General features: G+C 41.9%; 1 protein-coding gene across 7 annotated transcripts in view; it reads right to left on the bottom strand.

Annotated features, from left to right (window-relative positions):
- The window catches only part of ATP13A4 (ATPase 13A4), a 129716-nt gene that overhangs the window by 26778 nt on the left and 83500 nt on the right, over nucleotides 1-19438 (bottom strand). For all 7 annotated transcript variants that reach the window (XM_046658317.1, XM_046658319.1, XM_046658320.1 and 4 more), the window contains 10 exons: nucleotides 17786-17872; nucleotides 17402-17555; nucleotides 16127-16238; nucleotides 11107-11231; nucleotides 6715-6878; nucleotides 5764-5886; nucleotides 4425-4504; nucleotides 2896-2938; nucleotides 2370-2479; nucleotides 113-209 (listed from right to left, as the gene is read on the bottom strand). In XM_046658317.1, coding sequence (XP_046514273.1) covers nucleotides 113-209; nucleotides 2370-2479; nucleotides 2896-2938; nucleotides 4425-4504; nucleotides 5764-5886; nucleotides 6715-6878; nucleotides 11107-11231; nucleotides 16127-16238; nucleotides 17402-17555; nucleotides 17786-17872 — 1095 coding nt within the window. The remainder of the gene's footprint in view (nucleotides 1-112; nucleotides 210-2369; nucleotides 2480-2895; nucleotides 2939-4424; nucleotides 4505-5763; nucleotides 5887-6714; nucleotides 6879-11106; nucleotides 11232-16126; nucleotides 16239-17401; nucleotides 17556-17785; nucleotides 17873-19438) is intronic.

Below are 19438 nucleotides of genomic sequence, written 5' to 3'. Positions count from 1 at the left end.
GTTGGTGCTCGAATATCCTATTTGCACTTTCTTCAAGATGCATTACAAATGGATAGCACGCCGCCACGTCTTTTAGTTCTCACTAACCAAGAAGCTAGGTCCCAAGTCATACCCAGTAGAGCAGCAGAACACCAACATACTGAATCATGCTGTACAGGGCCATGTACTTAAACATGCAAAACGAGGTCACGAGAGCTGCACGTCCTTCCCTGGGTGAGAAAAGAGATAAAGAAGCAATGAAATGACAGCAAGGGGAAGGAATGAGCTCAATTATTCTGTGCTGTTCAGCTGAGCTCAGGAGAAAAACATGTAAAGCCTGATTATTCGATTGTTTGTCTGACAGACTGGACAGCCTTGAGCCAGGGGAGCCGGCTGTCAGGATGCTCAATGACTGCATTTAGCATATTCCAGGCCAAGGTCCACAGGCCTTGGTGTAGCCCTGGAGCCCAGATTTAGAGCCACTCCCGTCCTCTCTGGGGGCATTATTTCAGCTCGGTGTCAGGGGACCTGGGCACTGGCTCCGGATCTCATGCCTACTCACTAACGTGATCTGGAAGGTCATTTCCCCTCTCTAGTCACAGTTCCTTTGTCTGTGAACCAAGGTATTTAAATAAGATCACAGGTTTGGAGGTTATTTTCATGCAGCTGCTTCAGAAATTTGGCAAACACTTCATTTAAATTTCATTTGGCAGTCCCAACTTTTTCTAAAACCGGGCTAAAAAAAATGCATGCTCAAAGTAGTCATGATATATGACTAATTGAAATAGACCAGAAACAGTGAGCATGTTTATTTGCGTTATTGTTGATCAACTTTGAGGAAGTAGTACATATTTAAAGTATAAAATAGATTATTTGTGAAATGCTACTTGTACCTCTTTCATTTGGTGAAAAAAATAGAGTTGAAATTTGCTTCTGGTCATAATGGTTCCCTGGGATTCCAAAACTTGATCCTCAAACCAGGCTTTTTCCTGTATCAGGGCTTTGCTGCTGCCATTTGCTCTGCCTACAAGGTAGTTTCTGCTCATCCCTCACCTCGTTAGCCAGGCTTCTCCATACCACCTCATCTGAAGTGACCAATTCCACCTCCCCAGCCGTCCTCCTTCCTGTCACATTACCCTTGATTTATGTGTGCGTGTGTTTACTGCCCGACTTCTTCATGGAAAGAGAACTTCATGAGACACATTTGATTTCCTTGCTTCTGGGTTCCCACGAGCCTCCACCCATTCCTGGCACTAAGGGCCTACTCTATAAATATTTGTCAAATGCATTGAATAAAGAAATGAAAAAGGAGGAGGAGCTGACCAAATCAATATTTTCATGGTGGTGGAAAGCGTATGATAGATAAAACACATTTAAACTAAATCAATGCTAATACAAAATCCAATCCTATATGGCTGGGTGAGCTTGGGCACCTCAATTAAGGTCTCTAGGCCTCAATTTCTTTATTTGTAAAAGAAATAGTGACCATTCCTGCATCTCCAGGCTATTTTGAAGCATAAGACAATAGGCATTAAAGCACTTTATAAGCTGAAAATACATATTGGTTGTAATGATCCAAAGCAGCCACGATACTAACCATCTCTATCATTCTAATAAAATGTGGCAGAAGTACACACTCTGGGGACGAGGGGAGGGAATAACGCACCAAGGAAAATTTTAGTAGAAACAGCAAAGACAAATAAATACTTTGAGAACTGAGGATGGGAAGGATATTCCAAGGAGGGATAAAGAGGCTAGAAGAAAGGAAGGCAAGTGAGGGTGAGGAAGTTTCTGTCCATCCCCCATTAGAAAGCATCTAAGGAGATACGTTTAAAATAATAAGAACATGATTGACACTTTCAAAGCAGTAACAAGTTCCAGATTCCAATCTTCTAAAGTAACCAAATCAATGATTTTCAATAGATATTCCACTGTTTTCCCAGGGTTATTATTATCATTATTATTATTTTTAGAGGAAGATTAGCCCTGAGCTAACATCAGCCACCAATCCTCCTCCCCTTGCCAAGGAAGACCGGCCCCAAGCCAATACCCACAACCATCTTCCTCTACCCTATATGTGGGATGGCTACCACAGCATGGCGTGCCAAGTGGTGCCATGTCCGCACCTGGGATCCAAACAGGTGAGCCCCGGGCCACTGAAGCGGAACGTGCGAACTTAACCGCTGTGCCACTGGGCCGGCGCTCCCAGGGTTATTTTTAACTCCTGGTAAGTCCACTGGGGACTAGAATGTTTGACTACATTTTCCACGAAGCACCCTCCCTGCCCAGGGACACAAAGTTCCCCTGGTCTCTGCCTGGCAGAACAATGGGCTCGGCACCTAAAAGTCAGGAGAGATTAAGACAATGCTGGGTGGAATGTGCCTACTTACTTGATAAGGTGAGGTACGCACTCAATGTTTGGAGTTTTGGAAGTGAATGGCGAGGCCACAGATGCCTCCTGCTCTGATAAAGAGATGCCCGCGTGAGCCATTTTCAAAGCCTGAAAGCAAAGAGTCAGCTTACTGTCCACGCACACTCCCATACATCTCTCCTGAGGCCACATAAGAAAAGGCTGGCTAAGCTGGCCACGCGGCTCATGGTGCCACATGGCCTGTGGGCCCACGTACTAGCCAGGAGATGAGTGGATTTTGTTCTGCCTGCTGCATAAGAAAGAGATGGCACTGAGGCACCTAGCCAAAGAACACATGGGGACCCCAGAACCAAATTCTAACCCATTTAGTCTATACTGACCACTGAGTCATTGTGTGGCTTGAATCAAAACCTTCCCAAACCCTCAATATCAGTTTCTCCATCAGGAAGAGTGGAGGTGGTATATATTCCAGGAGATCCTATCTCCAAAGGGCTCCAGGCAAGTACAGTTGAGTACTGTGGCCCCACATGCTGGCAGCTACTTACCCCACAGTCATTGGCTCCATCTCCGCACATACCTACAAAATAACTAAAAGGAAGCCATGTCAATTGTAGAGGAGATCAAAGCAATCTTACTTGCTTATTTCTCTAATTCAAAAGATAAAACGAGCTTTATTCCTTAGGTTTCAAACTTATTTATTTTAAGAGAGTTTCCTAACAGTCTGGCTTGACTAAAGGTAAGGTGGGACTCAGCAGTTCCTAGAATGGATTAAGAAGTCCAGCTACCCCTCCTGCCCGTGTTTCAGGGAGACCCTGAACTCCACTGCTTAGGAAGCAGCTTTGTCAGCTGAAACCAGGGATGCTCACAATTTGGATGGTGAGACAGCATGGCATGGTGAAGAAGGCACAGGATTTGAAGCAGAAGATCCAGATCTTTGATCTGATCAATTTACCGTTTTGACTATCATTTTTCTCCCCTACAAAGTGTTATGAGCATTCAGTGAGGTGCTGTATGGGAAAGTCTCTTATAAATTCTAAAGTGATAACTAAGAATTAGTTGTTGGTGCTGTTAATAGTAACATGAGAGGAAATCCACTGCCAGCAGTCATTCAACTCAAAAATGCAATGCCAGGCCCAGAAGCTGAAGAAAGAAAATACATCCCTGCTTCAGGATCACTTTTTGAGGCTGGGTGAATACTGCTGTCTCGAATTGTGAACAAAGATTACAGAGAGCCTGCTTTTTAAGGTAGAAGCTCGCCGATGGCATTTACAAAATTCGCTGTCCTTCTCTTCCACTCTGCTATACGAAGGCAAGTAATTTACTGTCTAGGTTCTCAACCTTGTTGAGAAGACAGGGTTTTCTGAATTGAGAAGCTTGCCTAGTAACTGAATTACGTGAGTAGGATGGAGTAGGAGTGAGTAGGAGTAGGAGTCATGTGGATGTGGTCCATCGCCAGAAATTGAGAAGGCTCCAGGAGTCCATGGGTTTCCATTAACAGGAAATAAAGGATCTCAAATGATGGGCACTTTATTCGGACTGCCCATCCTGTCACTGGAGACCCTTTGTGTTAGAAGAGAAGTATTCTTCTGATTTAGGATAGAGAGGATGCTTTGGCATAAGAATGTTTTAATATTTTTAGGGTTATGTGAATCTCTTGTCATATACATCTCTCTGTATCATAACTGTGATGATAATTTGCAAAAATGAAGTCTAAATTTTCATTGTACTTTCAGAAGCTGAGCTCAAATTACTTTTCCCGGCTTATTTCTCACCATACCCTTTCATGCCCTTTATGTTCTAGTTCGGTGGTCCTCAGCTCTGGATGCAAAATTGACCTTTGTGATGAACTTTGAAAAAAGAATGATATCCAAGCCTTATGTGAGCAATTAAATCAGAATCTCTGGCTGCTCGTGCCTTGGTATTGCTACTTTTTCAAAGCTCCCAAGGTGACTGTCATGTGCAGCCGGGTTAACAACTGCTGCCTAGCTAAATTGAGTGACCTGTACTTCTAACACTCCCCATGATGGTTATGCCTCCAAGCACTTCATACCACCTCGACTGGTAAAGAACTCACTCCAGTTTCTGAAATTCTTCCACCAGACTGGACTTCTGCCCAGGAGACATTCTTGCAAAGATGGTCCCGTTGATCAATATCTGTAAGGAACTCAGAAGGGAAATTTTTTATCAGGTCAGCTGGTTGTACATGAAATAATTGATAACACTCAGAACACTGACTGGGTAATGATATCCATGAATGAGAAAAAAATATGTTTCTAAGAAGTCCTCCTTCAGAATTTAAGACATACATTGAGAATTTGGGCATCGGAAAAGTGATCAGAGAGACTGTAATCAGTAATGATGACTACTTAATAAAAATATTTGATGAAAATGATGACCTACAAGAATTTAGCTCAGCTACTATGGATAATGTGGTTTGAAAAATTCTGAGCTTAATGGAAATTTAAACCAGAAGAATATGAGAAATTGCAAGATAATTCAGATCAGGAGCCCAGGAAAAGGAAAGAAGGCAACTGCATCGCAGAAAATTATTCAGAACCAGCAGAAAGACAGCCTAATGGTGGAGAAGTGACTATTTGCAGTCCTCGACTTAACCACACCACCTGGGCTTCACCAATTGTGAATTTCAGCTGACATCCCAAGCCTTATTTGGTCTATGGAACACTGAAGGTTTAATGGTATATAAACCTGTAACAGCTCCATCCACCTGAGCTCCAGTCTGCAGGGTCTAAATTCTTCTGTGTTAGATCTGTGCATTCCCTGTTCTTCTTGGCAGTAAACTCAGCTTAGTGTTCACTCAACCTCAAAGTCTTTATTCTTTTTTCCTTAAACAGTACCTAAGATGATGAGCAATTGAATACAAATAATTTTTATTTGGGTTACATTAGACACATTCTTTAACTAGTTTGTTCACATGTTATATACATATATATACATATATATATATATAATTTACCTGTCCCCACTATGGGTTTGTTCTTCATGAAAAAAGTTTTAAGTGTGAACTTATTTTTTATACAGGTCTTCTATCAAAAATCTAATGGGATTGCTCTCTTCTTGGCCTGCCTTCCTGCATAATTGCTGAATTTCCACTATGCTGTGAAACCCCCTAACCATGGCAATACAGTAACAGCTACCCAAAAGCAGTGCTTATGACTTAAGGCACTAATACTTTAATCCTATAGATGAGGGAAAATTGGCTAATCAAATTTACTTATTTTAAATCTAGTAGGAAATGAGACAACAGTAACTTCTGCAAAAATATCTGCCTCTCTTATGATACATTCAATAGGTATATCTTACCTCTTTAGAGGTTTGAAATTACTTCGGATCATGTTCTGTAAGTGACACTGTCAGCATCTTTACTGGGAGATCGGTACTCTCTTAGACCTTACCTTTGGCAGTAGGCTGCTGAAATGTTGACTTATAACCTGAAAGGATTTTCCACTTAGGGCAAAGTGGTAACTTCCTTCTCTGCTATTATCAGAGACTTCTTCCCTGATGTTGATGTAATTGTCCTGCAAAGCAAGACACAGTTATTTTAGATTTGATAAAGTGGTTAGGCTATCTAAGCACATCTAAGAGAAGGCAATGAGGACAGTCCAGAGGCTCTCTTTTTTACGGCCCAGATTCTTCAGAGAAGCCCTTTCTCTTTGCTGGATCAACCGTTGTACATCACAGCCTCTAGTGAATAGGAGAATATCACTTACTCATGTCCTGTTCTCATCCTGATTTGATCTCAGTGAGTTCCAGAGAAGAGCACATTTCACACATTTCAAGTGTAAAATACAAAAACGCTGCAGCTTAACAAATCTCTCCCTGAAGTGAGAACTTAGAATTTTTTTCTTACAGAATTAATATTGTTCCACAAGGACACAATAGAGAGAGGATACTGACAAGATTAGAGATAAACTAATAAAACTTTTTTTCCCATCCTGAAGACAGTCTGATTTTCCAATGTACACAGCGGTGTCTCTCCTAGGAACTAAACCCCCTTTGAACCCAATGCAATGGCTAGTAAGCAAGGGAAAAAATGGAAAATTATGTTCTCAGTCTCATTTACTATATTCTTTCTCATACACAGCCAATGACTTTTTTAAGCTTAAAAGCACCCAGGAAAGCACTGTACCTTAAAATTCAGTAGGAATAGTATGGGAAACTCATATAATTGAGTTCACTGAACTGCATATGTGTTAGACATTCGGGAGAAGTACATTGACCTTAGTTCACCTGTACACTTCTGTGACCTTAGTTCACCTGTACCCTTCTGCCGGTCAAAGCTGCTCAGTTGCCAAAACTGTGAGACAAGTTTGATATTATGGCAGAAGGTCTGTTTTGAGGCTTACCTGATTCCCGTACACAATGTGTTTCTTCTCTTCTACCAATTTCCAAGCTATAGATGCTGATGAGGACGCAGTGGCTTCATTGGCTTCAATAAGAATGACTTTCTGGCTTTCAGAAACCATTCCAGACTTCCTGGCCACTGTTATTGCAGTCTGAAGATTGTCACCTAGAAGAAAGGAAGAACATCCCAAGATGAGGTTGAAAGGATAGAACCAATTCATAGAGAGTCTGGAAAACTAGGATAAGGAGTTCAGACTTTATTTTAGGTATGAAGAGAAATAATCTCTAAGGCCTCTCTCAGCCCTGACTTTCTATGACTCCATAATTCCTTTTCTGGTTCTTGCTGCTTTTCATCTGGTTACATCATAACCAGTATATCTTTGTCAGAGAGTGGGAAGGAGAAGCAAAAAGGCGAAATTCTAATCTATTTCTGTCATTTGTTAACAGCTTGGTAAAAGCTTAACAAAACCCTACTAGTTTAATATAGTATCTGGGGGTCCCACTTTCAGTCAAGCTGGAGTCAGCCCACTATAATCTATCTCTCCCACTGATTACAGCGGAAAACTCTGGGCAAAATACAAAAAGCAACTACCCAAGGAGTTTGGAAAGTAAGCATAAGCAGACAGAATGTGGAAGGGAGTTAAATTTGGAGAAACTATCTACAAGGTGGCGAGATTCTCAACTTTTTTTCTCTTTCCTCTCATATATGTGATCTGAGTGTAAGCCCCAGTCCCAGAGCTGTGCAGGTGGCTAACACTCAGAGAAACTTAGTTTTTATAGCCAGAGGAACCAGGAAAAGGGGCAGCTGAGGGCTGAAGAGCTATAGGGGAAGTCCTGGAAAGGAGAGAACTAGTCAAGGAGACTAATTCAGTGTATGAACTGTGTGAGCCCAAGGCTTAACCCAGACCTCCGCGACCTCTGCGTGTGTAGAAAAAACCCAAAGAAGGATAGCAAATTTTCAAGAAGTGAACTATGATATTAATCACCTCCCACGTTCCAGATTTTTGCTTGCTAAAACAAAAATGTTCAACAGTCTCCAGAGGATTTTGACAGGATTCACAATCTCATAATATAACATTCAATACGTTCAGGATACTCAACATACAAAAAACCTGGAAAATCTGGCCAATTCTCAAGAAAAAACAATTCACAGTTGCCTATCTCAAGATAACCCAGATGTTGGAATTATCAGACAACGGTTTTAAAGCAGGTATTATAAGCCTCCGCCATGTGGTAAAGGTTAATACTCTTGAAATAAATGACAAAAGAGAAATTCTCAGGTGAAAAAAATATAAAATATAAAAATATGAAAAATATATAAAAATTCACAGCTGAAAAAAATTAAAAGCAGCTAGAGAAAATAATACATTAGATATAATGGAATGATTATTCAAGTTATCACAGACTTCTCATCAAAAACCACGAAGGCAAGATGACAGTGAAACAACATCTTTAAAGTATTGAAAAAAGAACTGTGGACTCAGACGCATATAGCTAGTGAAAATATCCTTCAGGAATGAAGGAGAAATAGTTAGACATTTTTAGATGAATGGAAACTAAGATAATTTGTTGCCAGCAGACATGCTCAAAGCGAAATGCTAAAAGAATTTCTTTAGGCTGAAAGGAAATGATACCAGAGGGAAATTTGTGATATAAGGAATGAAAACATAGTAACAGAAATAATAAAGATCTGGGTAAATATAAAAGTCTTTTTCTTTACTTATGTTCTTTAACTTGACTGTTGAAAGTAACACCTTTAACGTTGTCTGGTAGAGTTTTCATTGTCTGTCATACACATAAGCAAAAGGTAAAGGAGAGGAGGGAAGGGACATTTGTGGTGGTAAGCCTTCATGCAAGGGTAGGTACAGATATTGTAATTCCTAGAGCAATCATTAAAAAATGTATAATACTACATCTGGCTGGCTATCCCTAAGATGGCTTCTCCCAGGTTTCTACCAAAATACTTATGAGGATCCTCAAAAGAGCTAACTAGTGCTCCACCCTGAGGTCGGAAGAGCACAGGGAGCCCTGAGAGCTGACAGGCTTCCTCCACAGGCCTCAGCAGGGCACCAGCAGCCAGTCTGCTTTGCAACACCGGCTCATTTTTCATCCACCACCCATGAGAGTTCTACCGTTTAGGATATGCAGGCCAGGCCTGAGCCTCAATCATCTGACAAAGGAATGTAACAATTTATTTAAGAAGTCCCAGAAGCTAGATAGGAAAAGATCAGGTGAAAGAACCAGAACACATGACTGATGAAATAGAGTAGCTGCTAGAGAGAAATGAAACCTGCATTAAAGTAGTGAGCGCACTTAAGGAAACTCAAATGTAGTGTGTGTGTGTGTGTGTGCATGCACACACACACACACACACACACAAAGGTTTTCTAGAGCCACTCCCACCCCAAAACACAATTCAAGAACTTAACAATTCAATAAGTGATTCAAAGAAGATAATGGTTATTTTTGAGACCTGAGTTTGTGATTTGGAAAAAGTGAGTGCAAAAAAAAATCTTAAGGCACAGAACAAAATCATAAAAATATGAGAGTCTCAAGAAAAAAGATAAGAGACTGAGAGGATAGATCCAGGAGGCCTGTCATGTGAATAATAGAAATTCCAGAAGGGAAAAAAGAAAGAGAAAGAACAAAGGCAATAATTAAATGAACAATAGAAGAAATTTCCCTGAGACAGATTAAAAGTGCTCACTATGTTCCAGACTAAATTAATAAAAAATGATAGACATATAGACATACCCTGGTAACATTTCTAAACTCCAAATTTAAAGAAAAAGGATTATGTGCAGAAAAGAACAAGTTACCTACAGTGGACTGGTATTGCACTTATAATATGCAACACCAAATACCAGAAGACCAAAGGATAACACCTACAGACCACTTATGAAAAAGGACTCTAGGGGCCGGCCCAGTAGCCTAGTGGTTAAGTGTGCGCACTCCACTTCAGTGGCCCAGGGTTCGCAGGTTCAGATCCCGGGTGTGGACATAGCACCACTCATCAAGTCACACTGTGGCAGCACCCCACATAAAATAGAGGAAAATTGGCACAGATGTTAGTTCAGCGACAATCTTCCTCAAACAAAAAGAGGAAGATCGGCAACAGATGTTAGCTAAGGGCCAATCTTCCTCATAAAAAAAAAGGACTCTAGCCCCCAAATTCTATACCCAGGCAAGACATTATCCCTTGTCAGAGCAAAGAAATATATTCCAAGATAGGTAAGAAATCAGAGAGCATATCACCCTTCCATCTCATCCAAGGACAATTCTTGAGAAAAAATTATAGCCAAGTGAGGAAAGAAACAGGACAAAAATTTCAATATGAGGGAAGAAGTCAAGAGGGAAGGTGGAAAGCAATGAACTCTTATTTCTACATTAATCTAAATGCTTAAAGATTATGAGAATGTGTAATATAAGTGTTAAATAAAGATTCTGAAACAGAAGGGTCATAATGTAAGGGAAATTCTAAGTAGTAAATTAACTCAGCAATACCTAGAAGTTGGATGGAAATGGAGAGAGGAAAAACGACCCAAAATTCTCCTGGATTGTCGGGGGAGACTAGCGAGATGGAGAAGCACAGAGGCGGAGGTAAGAGCATTCTCCAGTTCCCAACAGTAGAACTGGGTTCAGGGGAAGTGGGGCGGGAGTAAGTGCTTTGGTGGGGAAATATTGTATCTTGTAACACAATTTAATAGAGTTAGATGTGTCTGCCTATGAGAGCAGTGAAAGGGAAGGCACACGCTCAAAAACTACGAGTGCATTAGGAAATCATCTGTTCTCCATTCAGAAGCATTCACTAAGAAATTTCACACATTTCTCTTGCACAATCCTTTCTCACCACTCCCTTGGGTGTGTGATTTGGGGTTTGGGAGTAGGAGTAGAGGGGATAGCGTTTTTTTTTTTATCTCCAGGATCATAGATTTCATTATTGATGGGCCTTAAGGGTAGTTTACAGACCGTGCTGACTATACCTTCTTCTTCTCCTAACATTTAATGATAAAAATCGTCATCATGTTTGTATGGCTCACTTCCTCTTCTCCTTCAGATGATATCCCAAACGCCCCCTCTCAGAGAGAGCCTCATCTAAAGTAGCCGGTCAGATACACTCTACTCCATCGCCCTGTTTTGTTTTACAAACCTCATAACGCTTATGACCAGCTGTTTATTTGGATTGGTTGATGGGTGGATTGATTTTCTATCTCATCCCACCTGAACGGAAGCTCGATGAGAGCAGGAATTCTGCCTCTTTCGTTGCCTGTCTCCAGCACCTAGAAAGACGTCTGGCCCATAGTAGGTGTCAACAATAACATTGCTAAATGAGTGAATCTCTGTCCATTTCCACATCAAATTCTTACTGCTTTATCGTCCACTGTGTTCTGTACCTGTGATCATTACAGTCCTTATCCGGGCTGAGATGAGCTCCTCCAGCACAGGTCTTGTCTCTTCCTTCAATCGATTCTCCAAGATCAGCAGTCCCAGAAATATCAGATCTGACTCCACCTTGTCCCTGGAAGTATATATGATTGAACAGACATAGGACATTGTAGTCTTTTTTTACAGGAAGCAAGACAAAAACAAAGACAAATATCATCCTGTCAGAGGGGTTCCCTCTCATCCACTCACGCGCTGTTCCTTAGACACTAAGTATGTGCCAGGAACTATCCAGGAAGAAGACAGAGGGGACACGAATGATGCTGAGACATTTCCTCTGACTGAATCAAGAGGAAGAAAGAGGATTTATTAAGCAGAAGATTTGCTTTAACTTTGTAGAGAATGAACTGAAGGACCGCAGAGGTCTCTTCCATCTGCTGTGGTGATTTCATCACCTCACCTGCCACCAACCACCAGAGAGGAGTTCCAGCTGTGGTACAAAACGTCATGAAAAATAAGTGAGGCACAAGAAAAATCAAATAAAATGCCAGTTTTCGAGAAACCAAGGCTATAATCAACACTACTTTAGCCCCAGGAGATATGAGGCCATAATCTCAAAAAAAAAAAAAAAAAAAAAAAAAATGGCCCCTCTTTTAAGGCTGAGTGTCTCCTTCCTTTTGTCCCACAGCTGGTAGCACTGGGCTTCTGCTTAAAGTAGGCATGTTTCTGCGAGTAAGTGAGGCCTCTGAGGCTCCTGTTCACCATGAGAATATTGCCAAGACATTCCACAGGACTAAGCGCAGGGGAGCACATTTAGGGTTAGGGGTTCAAAGTTCTTCCATGATTCATTTACCTGAGACCCAAATACCTCTAGCAGACACATGAGTGAGAAACCAGCACTGCCTATATCTGGCTGCACTGCAGATGAAGCAGCGCCCCGAAAAGCCAACATGCCTTACTTGCCATGTGCGTCCCAATGCTGGGCCTCACATAGGAGAGGTATGACCCAGAGTTAGTGATGCTCCCATGACACTGCTAATACCTCCACCAGAGTGGCAGGAAGTGGACACAGTTTGAACTACTTGCCTCAGAGCAGCCTCAAGAGGATGGAGTTTCCTAGTCTTCTGAACTTTGCATTTAGTCTCTTCATGATCTGTTTCCAAACTATCTTTCCAGCTTCATCCATCACGAAACTGTTCACCCACCCTAACCTCCAGCCAAGTTGGACCACTCACCATGGGTATGCTCTGTCCTCAGCCAGCTCTAAAACGTTTGCTCTAGACTGCCATGAGACATTCTTTATTATTTCATGGAAAAGGTTCAAAGTCCCCTAAGATCTACTATTGAAATCCTTCCTATATTGAGGTCCAACTCACATGCACCTCCCCATGAAGGCTTCCCCAGATAGAAATAATTGTTTCCTCAGCAGATTACTCCTACTTCAGTTTAGCTTGTTTTTATTTGTCCATATATTACCATTCTTTGCCGTTTGATCTGTCCCTCTGTCTCAACTCCTTGAGGGCAAGCCAGCCTGGTTCAACAAATTCAATAACACCTACACGGTGCCCCAGACTGAGGAAGTGGTTGGCAAGTGTTTGCCTAGTTAAAAGACTCTAGTGACCATTGTTTGTCAGGGAACCTAGGAAAATGTATTGCCTCTTTCAGAAATTCTACTGCCAGAAGGTTCTCACGGGACCGAAGTCAGACAGTCCGTCAAATCCATGACATTTACTGAATATCTAAGTACAAGGACCCAGGCTAAGGAAAAAGGGGAGAGAATATGCAGAGACTTCAGTGGTCCCTGACTCCAGAGACTTCATGTCCAACCTGGAGGACAAGATTAGACTTGACTATCTCAGTTATAAGGAGGGCTGGGAGAGTACTGTGATGATGTACAAATAAGAGTCCTATGGAGTAAGGGGTAGTCATTTCTCGATGGAGTAATTGGAGAAACCTTCATGGAGAAGGTGATGTTTGAGCTGGTCTTTGGAGGATAACTTAGTTGACGCCTGATTGAGGTCCTCCCGTCTTTCTAGTAACCTTCTTAACCAGGCCTCAGGCTTTGGATGTGTTCAGAGATGATTTGACATGAGCCAACCACAAGGCACTAGATTGAGCCAAGAAGATGGCTGCAGGGTCAACCATCTGACATAGTCTGGCACTCATATTTACGGTTCCTCTGGCACATAGCCTTCGTAGGGTTCAATGCACAATAATCAGAAGACTAGAGTTCTAATCCCCATCATGACCTTGTTGCATGACCTTGCCTGTTCTTTATATGTCAGCCTATTTCTTCTTTTGTAGAAGAAGGTGGTGAAATTAATGAATCTCCAGAGTCTCTTCTAGCTCTAACATGATATGATTCTTCTTTTCACATGTATTCAATCCGAGCCAGGAAATAAAGAGAAGTAGTCCCTTGAGAGGTCTTAAGCTCTGCAACTTGGAATTGCATCCTATCTTTTCCTGCTTCCTACATAGATGTTATACCTCCTCCTGAAGCATCCAAAAATAATAAGGAATGGGGCATCTAATACAAACAAGTATTGTCATCCCTGTGATTATATCTCATGTTCTTAAAATCCATGTGATTATTAAAGGATGAAATATGCATAAAGCAGGCCAAGAACACTCAAAGAAATTATGATATCAGTGCTGGAAGCACTCTGAGTAACCACACGTGCGCGCGCACACACACACACACACCCCCCCCCAGAGAGAATGTTCTGCTCTAATCAAGGATTAGCAAAGGTTAGGTAAACTAACTTGGCCATGAGTAGTGGTGATGTGGCTTTAACACAGGAGGGGCAAATTGAGAACCTAAGATCAGATCCTATTAGTGAACTTGTGTTTAGACCTTACCGGATTTTGAAAACTTGGAATTTCAATGACCTTGGCCAGGTCACGTACTCTCCTGTGTGCCACAGCCCTCACCGTTTCCTGTTGCTCATGGGCCTCCACCAGGAGTGCTTTGTTACACACACAAGCCTGAAGGCCATGAGTCTGAAACTTGTAGATTTGCAAATATTTTATTACAATAATCAGAAGCAGCAGCATAGTGGCCAGATTCTTGATGTATCCCTGTCAACAGGCTCTCAGGAAACTACCTTCCATCCCCAGTTCCTTCCATCCCCAGTTCCTTCCATCCCCAGTTCCTTCCATTCCCAGTCCCTTCCATCCCCAGTTCCTTCCATCCCCAGTTCCTTCCATCCCCAGTTCCTTCCATCCCCACATCCCTTCCCTGGACCCACGTTTCCTCTTCTTTAACATGTGACATCCAGTCTCAAAGTTCACTCTTAGCCCTCTGACTTGAGTGACCAGAGTTGAGTAAACTACAACGACTATCCAGAATTGTAATAGCCAAAGTTTTAAGGGTCACATTAAGCTGGCCTCAGGGAGAGTGGGCCAATAAGGCCAGGAATCCAATACTCAGGGACTTCAGATGAGTGACTCCCCCTCTGGGCCTCACTGCCCATCCACGAAGCGACAGGGTTGGGACACATCAGTCATTCTCAGGAGGGGTGGTACCGCCTCTAGAGGACATTCGGGAAACTGTTTAGACACCTATGTAAGATTTTCTGCATTGACCAATGCACAGCGAAGAATTATTCTGCATCCCACGTGCCTTTTGAATATTTTATAGGACATTCGTGGACGCTGAAAATTGTTTATACTTTCCTAAGCCAGTACAGGCCTACATTGTTTACATTGGACTAGATAGTGTACTGTATTATTACAGTACGTATAATACTACTATATTATGTTAAACACATACAAAATTGTGTATACTTCCCCTACCTCTGTTTTACATATAAATACAACGTATTTTTGCACATTTTCAATATTCCATTGAATTTTCCAGGAATGTAACTACCACATAAGTTGAGAAAAGATTGTACTGTTTTATTCAGTTTTACGAAGAGTTTTTAACCACTTCACAGAGTCACCACACTGGCAGCAAGAGTGCTGGCAGTATTTGAGATTCCGGTGTCTGGCACACCTGTGTCAGTCTGCATTCCTAGTTGTTGTGGCTGGAACGACTCTACACACAGGTGCAAGCAATATATTGTTTCATTTTGTTTTAATGGAGTCAGCTGAAACTTCATTGAACCATTCCTTCTTGTAATTCATTGCATTTTTTCCTTTTATTTTTACTGTATAGAAGGGCACTCTATTTGTTTTTTACAGAGAATACGTACAGATCATGTTACACATGAATTTTATTTTAGTATGTTAAAGGACGTGGCACAAAATATAGTCACAAGAAGAGAGGGTTGAGTCTGACAGGATCGAACACAAATACGTTAGACCTTCCAAATTTAAAATCCTAAATAACAATATAAGCCTTGATAATCTCCATAGCAGTGTTACTAATAGTGGGTGGTATAAGGTATTGGACATGGCATTGAAGGTGAAATAAACATGATAGCCTAAAAACGGTGGAAAATAAAACAACGAATAGATTTGAACTAATAAACACTCCAGTCCATTTCAGCCTTTGAGCATCCCTATTAATCTATACCTATCAAAACTTTCTGTAGAAGGGCCCCTCTGAAGCTTTTCTTGTTTTTCTACAAATGCTACCTAGATTATGTAAGTCCAAGCTACTATATTTATTTGTTATATTAAGTTGTATATTTCTTATCAAGAATTTTTTCAGACAAATGTTTCCTAACTTTCAACTAACTCACCAACTACAATGAAAGATTAGCTACCTATATTTAGTTCAAAATGAGGGCACGACCACAATTTCAACCTCTCTGAAGCATTGTTATATTTATAGGTCTGTTTTCACAAAGTTTTACAATCACATCGTAGTTTACGGTTTATACAGCTATTACTCATGAATTCTCCCAGTCACTGTTCATATCAGCTTTGTGATTTAGGAAGAGAAGGGATGACTACATCCTTGTTTACCAAGTTCAAAACATTTCATGCACGCAAATCCAGCACGCTCTGTTTCTGTGTCCGCTGCCCAGTCTGGTGCATCTTCCCACAAAACCATTCTGCTTTATCAAAATCCTCTCCACTTACCTCATCAAGGCAGTGGTGTGGTGGTCCATTTCCAGCTTTTTGTAGGCCAGCGCTATGACCCGGAAGCCCTGTGTCGTGTAAATCTGAAGTTCACTAACAAAAGTAGTTGGTACTGTTCAGAAAATAACACAAGATTAGCATGTAAAATTTACTCAGCTATTACTAGCATAGAAATTTTTTACAACCAGATCCAACTGTTGTCCAAGAAAACGTACCTCTAAAAAGGTACACAAACAAGTCAGTGGGAACACTAAACATACATTGCCAGGGTTGACATTGTGGGATCCAGTGTAGCCAAAATGAGAAGGAGGCATTCAAAAAAAAAAAAAAAGAAAGAAAGAAAGAAAAAGGCTGGAAAAGGGGTATAATTCTTTTTTCTCTGGTTTAATCAGTGAACATTTATTGAGTCTATTCTCTGTCAGTCATTGGCTCTGGCTCTGCAGAGATTGAACTGTAGGCCCTGCCCTGAGGATTTCTGTCCAGTGGGGTAAAGGCTGGAAGGCTAGCAATACAATCAATACTATGATCCGAGCAATTGCAGCTGCTATGGAAGTACTTAGTGTGCATATAGCAGACTGGGAGGAGGTGGTTAGATGAAGGAAGGGAATGGGCATTTTGGCTCAGGGAGCATCATGTGCATAGGCACAGACTCAGCATTCCTTGAGTAGTTAGTTCAGCTCAGGGGAAGCACAGGATGTGAGGAGAGGAGTGGTAAGGCATATGTGGAAAGTTTGATAGGCGACAGATCATGAAGCCCATATATATGATCCTAAACGAGTTTGAGATTATTCTGGCCCCTATGTGAAGCAACCAGAAGAATAAAAGCCGGAAAGTGACAAAATAGTTAAGCTATGCAATGGAAAAACCAATCTGGTCACAGTATGAAGGGTGAATCAGCATAGGGGAGATTGAAGGCAGGGGTCAATTTATCAACTATTGAAGTGAGCCAGTGGAGGGATGATGAGAGCCTGAGCTGACGGAGTGACAGGGCCATGGATTAGCAATTGAACAGATAAAGGCACTAAGATAGAGGGAGGAATCAGAGGAAAATCCTAAACTAGGGGTAAGGGTGGGAATGTTGGTACCATTCACCAAGATGAGAAATATAGGAAGTGAGAAAGAGAGGCTTGATTTTGGTACTGAGTTTGGGATGCCAATGAGTCACCCAATTGGCAATGACCACTAGGCAATAGGATTCATAGATCAAGTGCTGAAGGCACATATTTGAGCTGGAAATACAGATATTCCAGTTGTAATACAAGTCTATTCACTTACCTGTCTCAGGTTGGCAAAAGCTGGCCACCTTCTCTGGTGCACCTTTCATAAAAGCCATCCGGTCACCCCCCATCTCTTGAACAATGACTGTCATCCTCTGCAGTGCTGATGAGAATGGGAACTGATGCAGGATTGCAATTCCTTCCACTGGTACCTGGTTGAGGGACGGGGAAGAGAGAGGGACACATCGACATAGCTTCTGACTATTGGGAATTAACTCCTCCTCCCTCGATCCTTATTTTAGCAAATAAGGGAAACAAGGTCTCACCAATTCCACATGTGGAATTCAACGGAAACACACCTGTGACCTTTCAAAATCATGGATGTGAGGGAAGCTTCCCTTTGAGTTTGGGTGTGGTGGGGTAGATAGCAAGCAAGGCTTACCTGGCTGGCTGTCTTGCAGGGCTTAACTACCATGGCGTGGGCCGGTACTCCTTTGACATGGAAATCGTCCCCAGAAATAGCCATTTCCTATTTCACAAATAGGATATTTCATTGTAGGGATTTATTCCTTGTTCATCCACTGATACTATGCTCAAATCCTCCCCTTGAGAAAATCCTCACACCAATCAATGTTTTCTCGGCGTCTCTCCCCTCAGCTAGACGGAGGTGAACCAGCCTTATTTCACCACAGAAAAAAATAGTGCGTTAGAAATGCTGCAGAACTTGAAGGGCAGACACTTCTGAATTATTCATGCAATTTGTCCTGCTATCTCTGTTGGATGTGCTGTATAAAGGCTCATTCTCATTTCTGAAGAGCTTAACTTGAAAATAGTGAACATGAATAGCCAGACTTATTGTGTGTGAGGCAAGCACCTTACTGTCTTCCTTTTCCTGGAGTTCAGTGCTCCTCCAGCTCTCCCTCTCTGTCTAATTTGGATGGATGGTCCTCAGCGTGCAGCAGGGCAGGGACTGTGATGTACGTGGTTAATGTTCAGGAAACACTCCGTAATTGCTGTAATTTGTCGTTGTTAGCACTGTCGAGTGGATTCCAACTCTTAGCAACCTTGTGTACAGCAGAGCGCAACCCTGCCCAGTCTTTTTGTGCCATCCTCTCACCATCCGGTGTTCTATCAGACAATGCTCTGCTGCTATTCATAGGGTTTTCATAGTCAATTTTTTGGGAAGTGAGTGGCCAGATCCTTCTTCCTAGTCTATCTAGTCCGTAAACCCCACTGAAACTTGTCCACCATGGGTGACACTGCTGGTGTTTGAAATACCAGTGGCATAGCTTTCAGCATCATAGCAACACAACAGCCACCACAGTGTGACAAGTGACAAACAGGTAGGTGGTTCCCTGACCAGGAAACAAACCTAGACCACCAAGGCTAGCTAATTGCTATAATAATGACCCTAAATTATAAACAAAGGAACCTTCTGAACTAGAGATGTCAAAATGCTTTGTAGTCATCTCACTGAGTGGCTGAAAAAATCTGAGAGAGGAAATTGCAATCCCTACCTAAAGATACAGAGATAGTAACCCAGAAAGAATGGCAAAGTTACATCAGATGGCTACAGAACCATGCCCTAGTAGAGTTGGAAAGGATCCTAAGGACGGTCTCCTTCAGCAGGGCTCACACATGTATCGTGGGGGTCCAGAGCTGCACCAGGCTACAGGGGGTGGTGATGGGCTTGTGGCTAAGTAGGTGGGGATGTGTGCCCTGAAGTTTCACCTTTACTCCTCAAATGCGCTCTCAACCAGAGCAACTCCAATTATTTGTGTTTTATAGGGTTCTTCTGAATAAGATTTCCTTTTAAGCAAAGATTGTGGCTTTTTTGTTTTGTTTTATGTGAACGCTGCGGGTCTAATTCAATGCCCTCATTCTAAGGTCAAGGAAGCCAAAGTCCCCACAGGAGAGACGACCTCCCAGGGTCAAGCAGTCAGTTAGAGCAGAACCAAAACTAGAACCGGGAGAGCCATATTCCTCGTCCTGAACAGCAACATTTGCTCTTAAATCAACTTCGAAGTTTCAACAAAAGCTCTCATGGTTTTCCTTTTTATTGTTTCCAGCCTTGGAAACAAAATCGATACTAAAT

This window comes from Equus quagga, chromosome 4, assembly GCF_021613505.1.
Source record: "Equus quagga isolate Etosha38 chromosome 4, UCLA_HA_Equagga_1.0, whole genome shotgun sequence".
NCBI lineage: Eukaryota > Metazoa > Chordata > Mammalia > Perissodactyla > Equidae > Equus > Equus quagga.
Note: the sequence above shows the minus strand (reverse complement) of the source record. Positions and strands in the feature narration are given on the sequence as shown.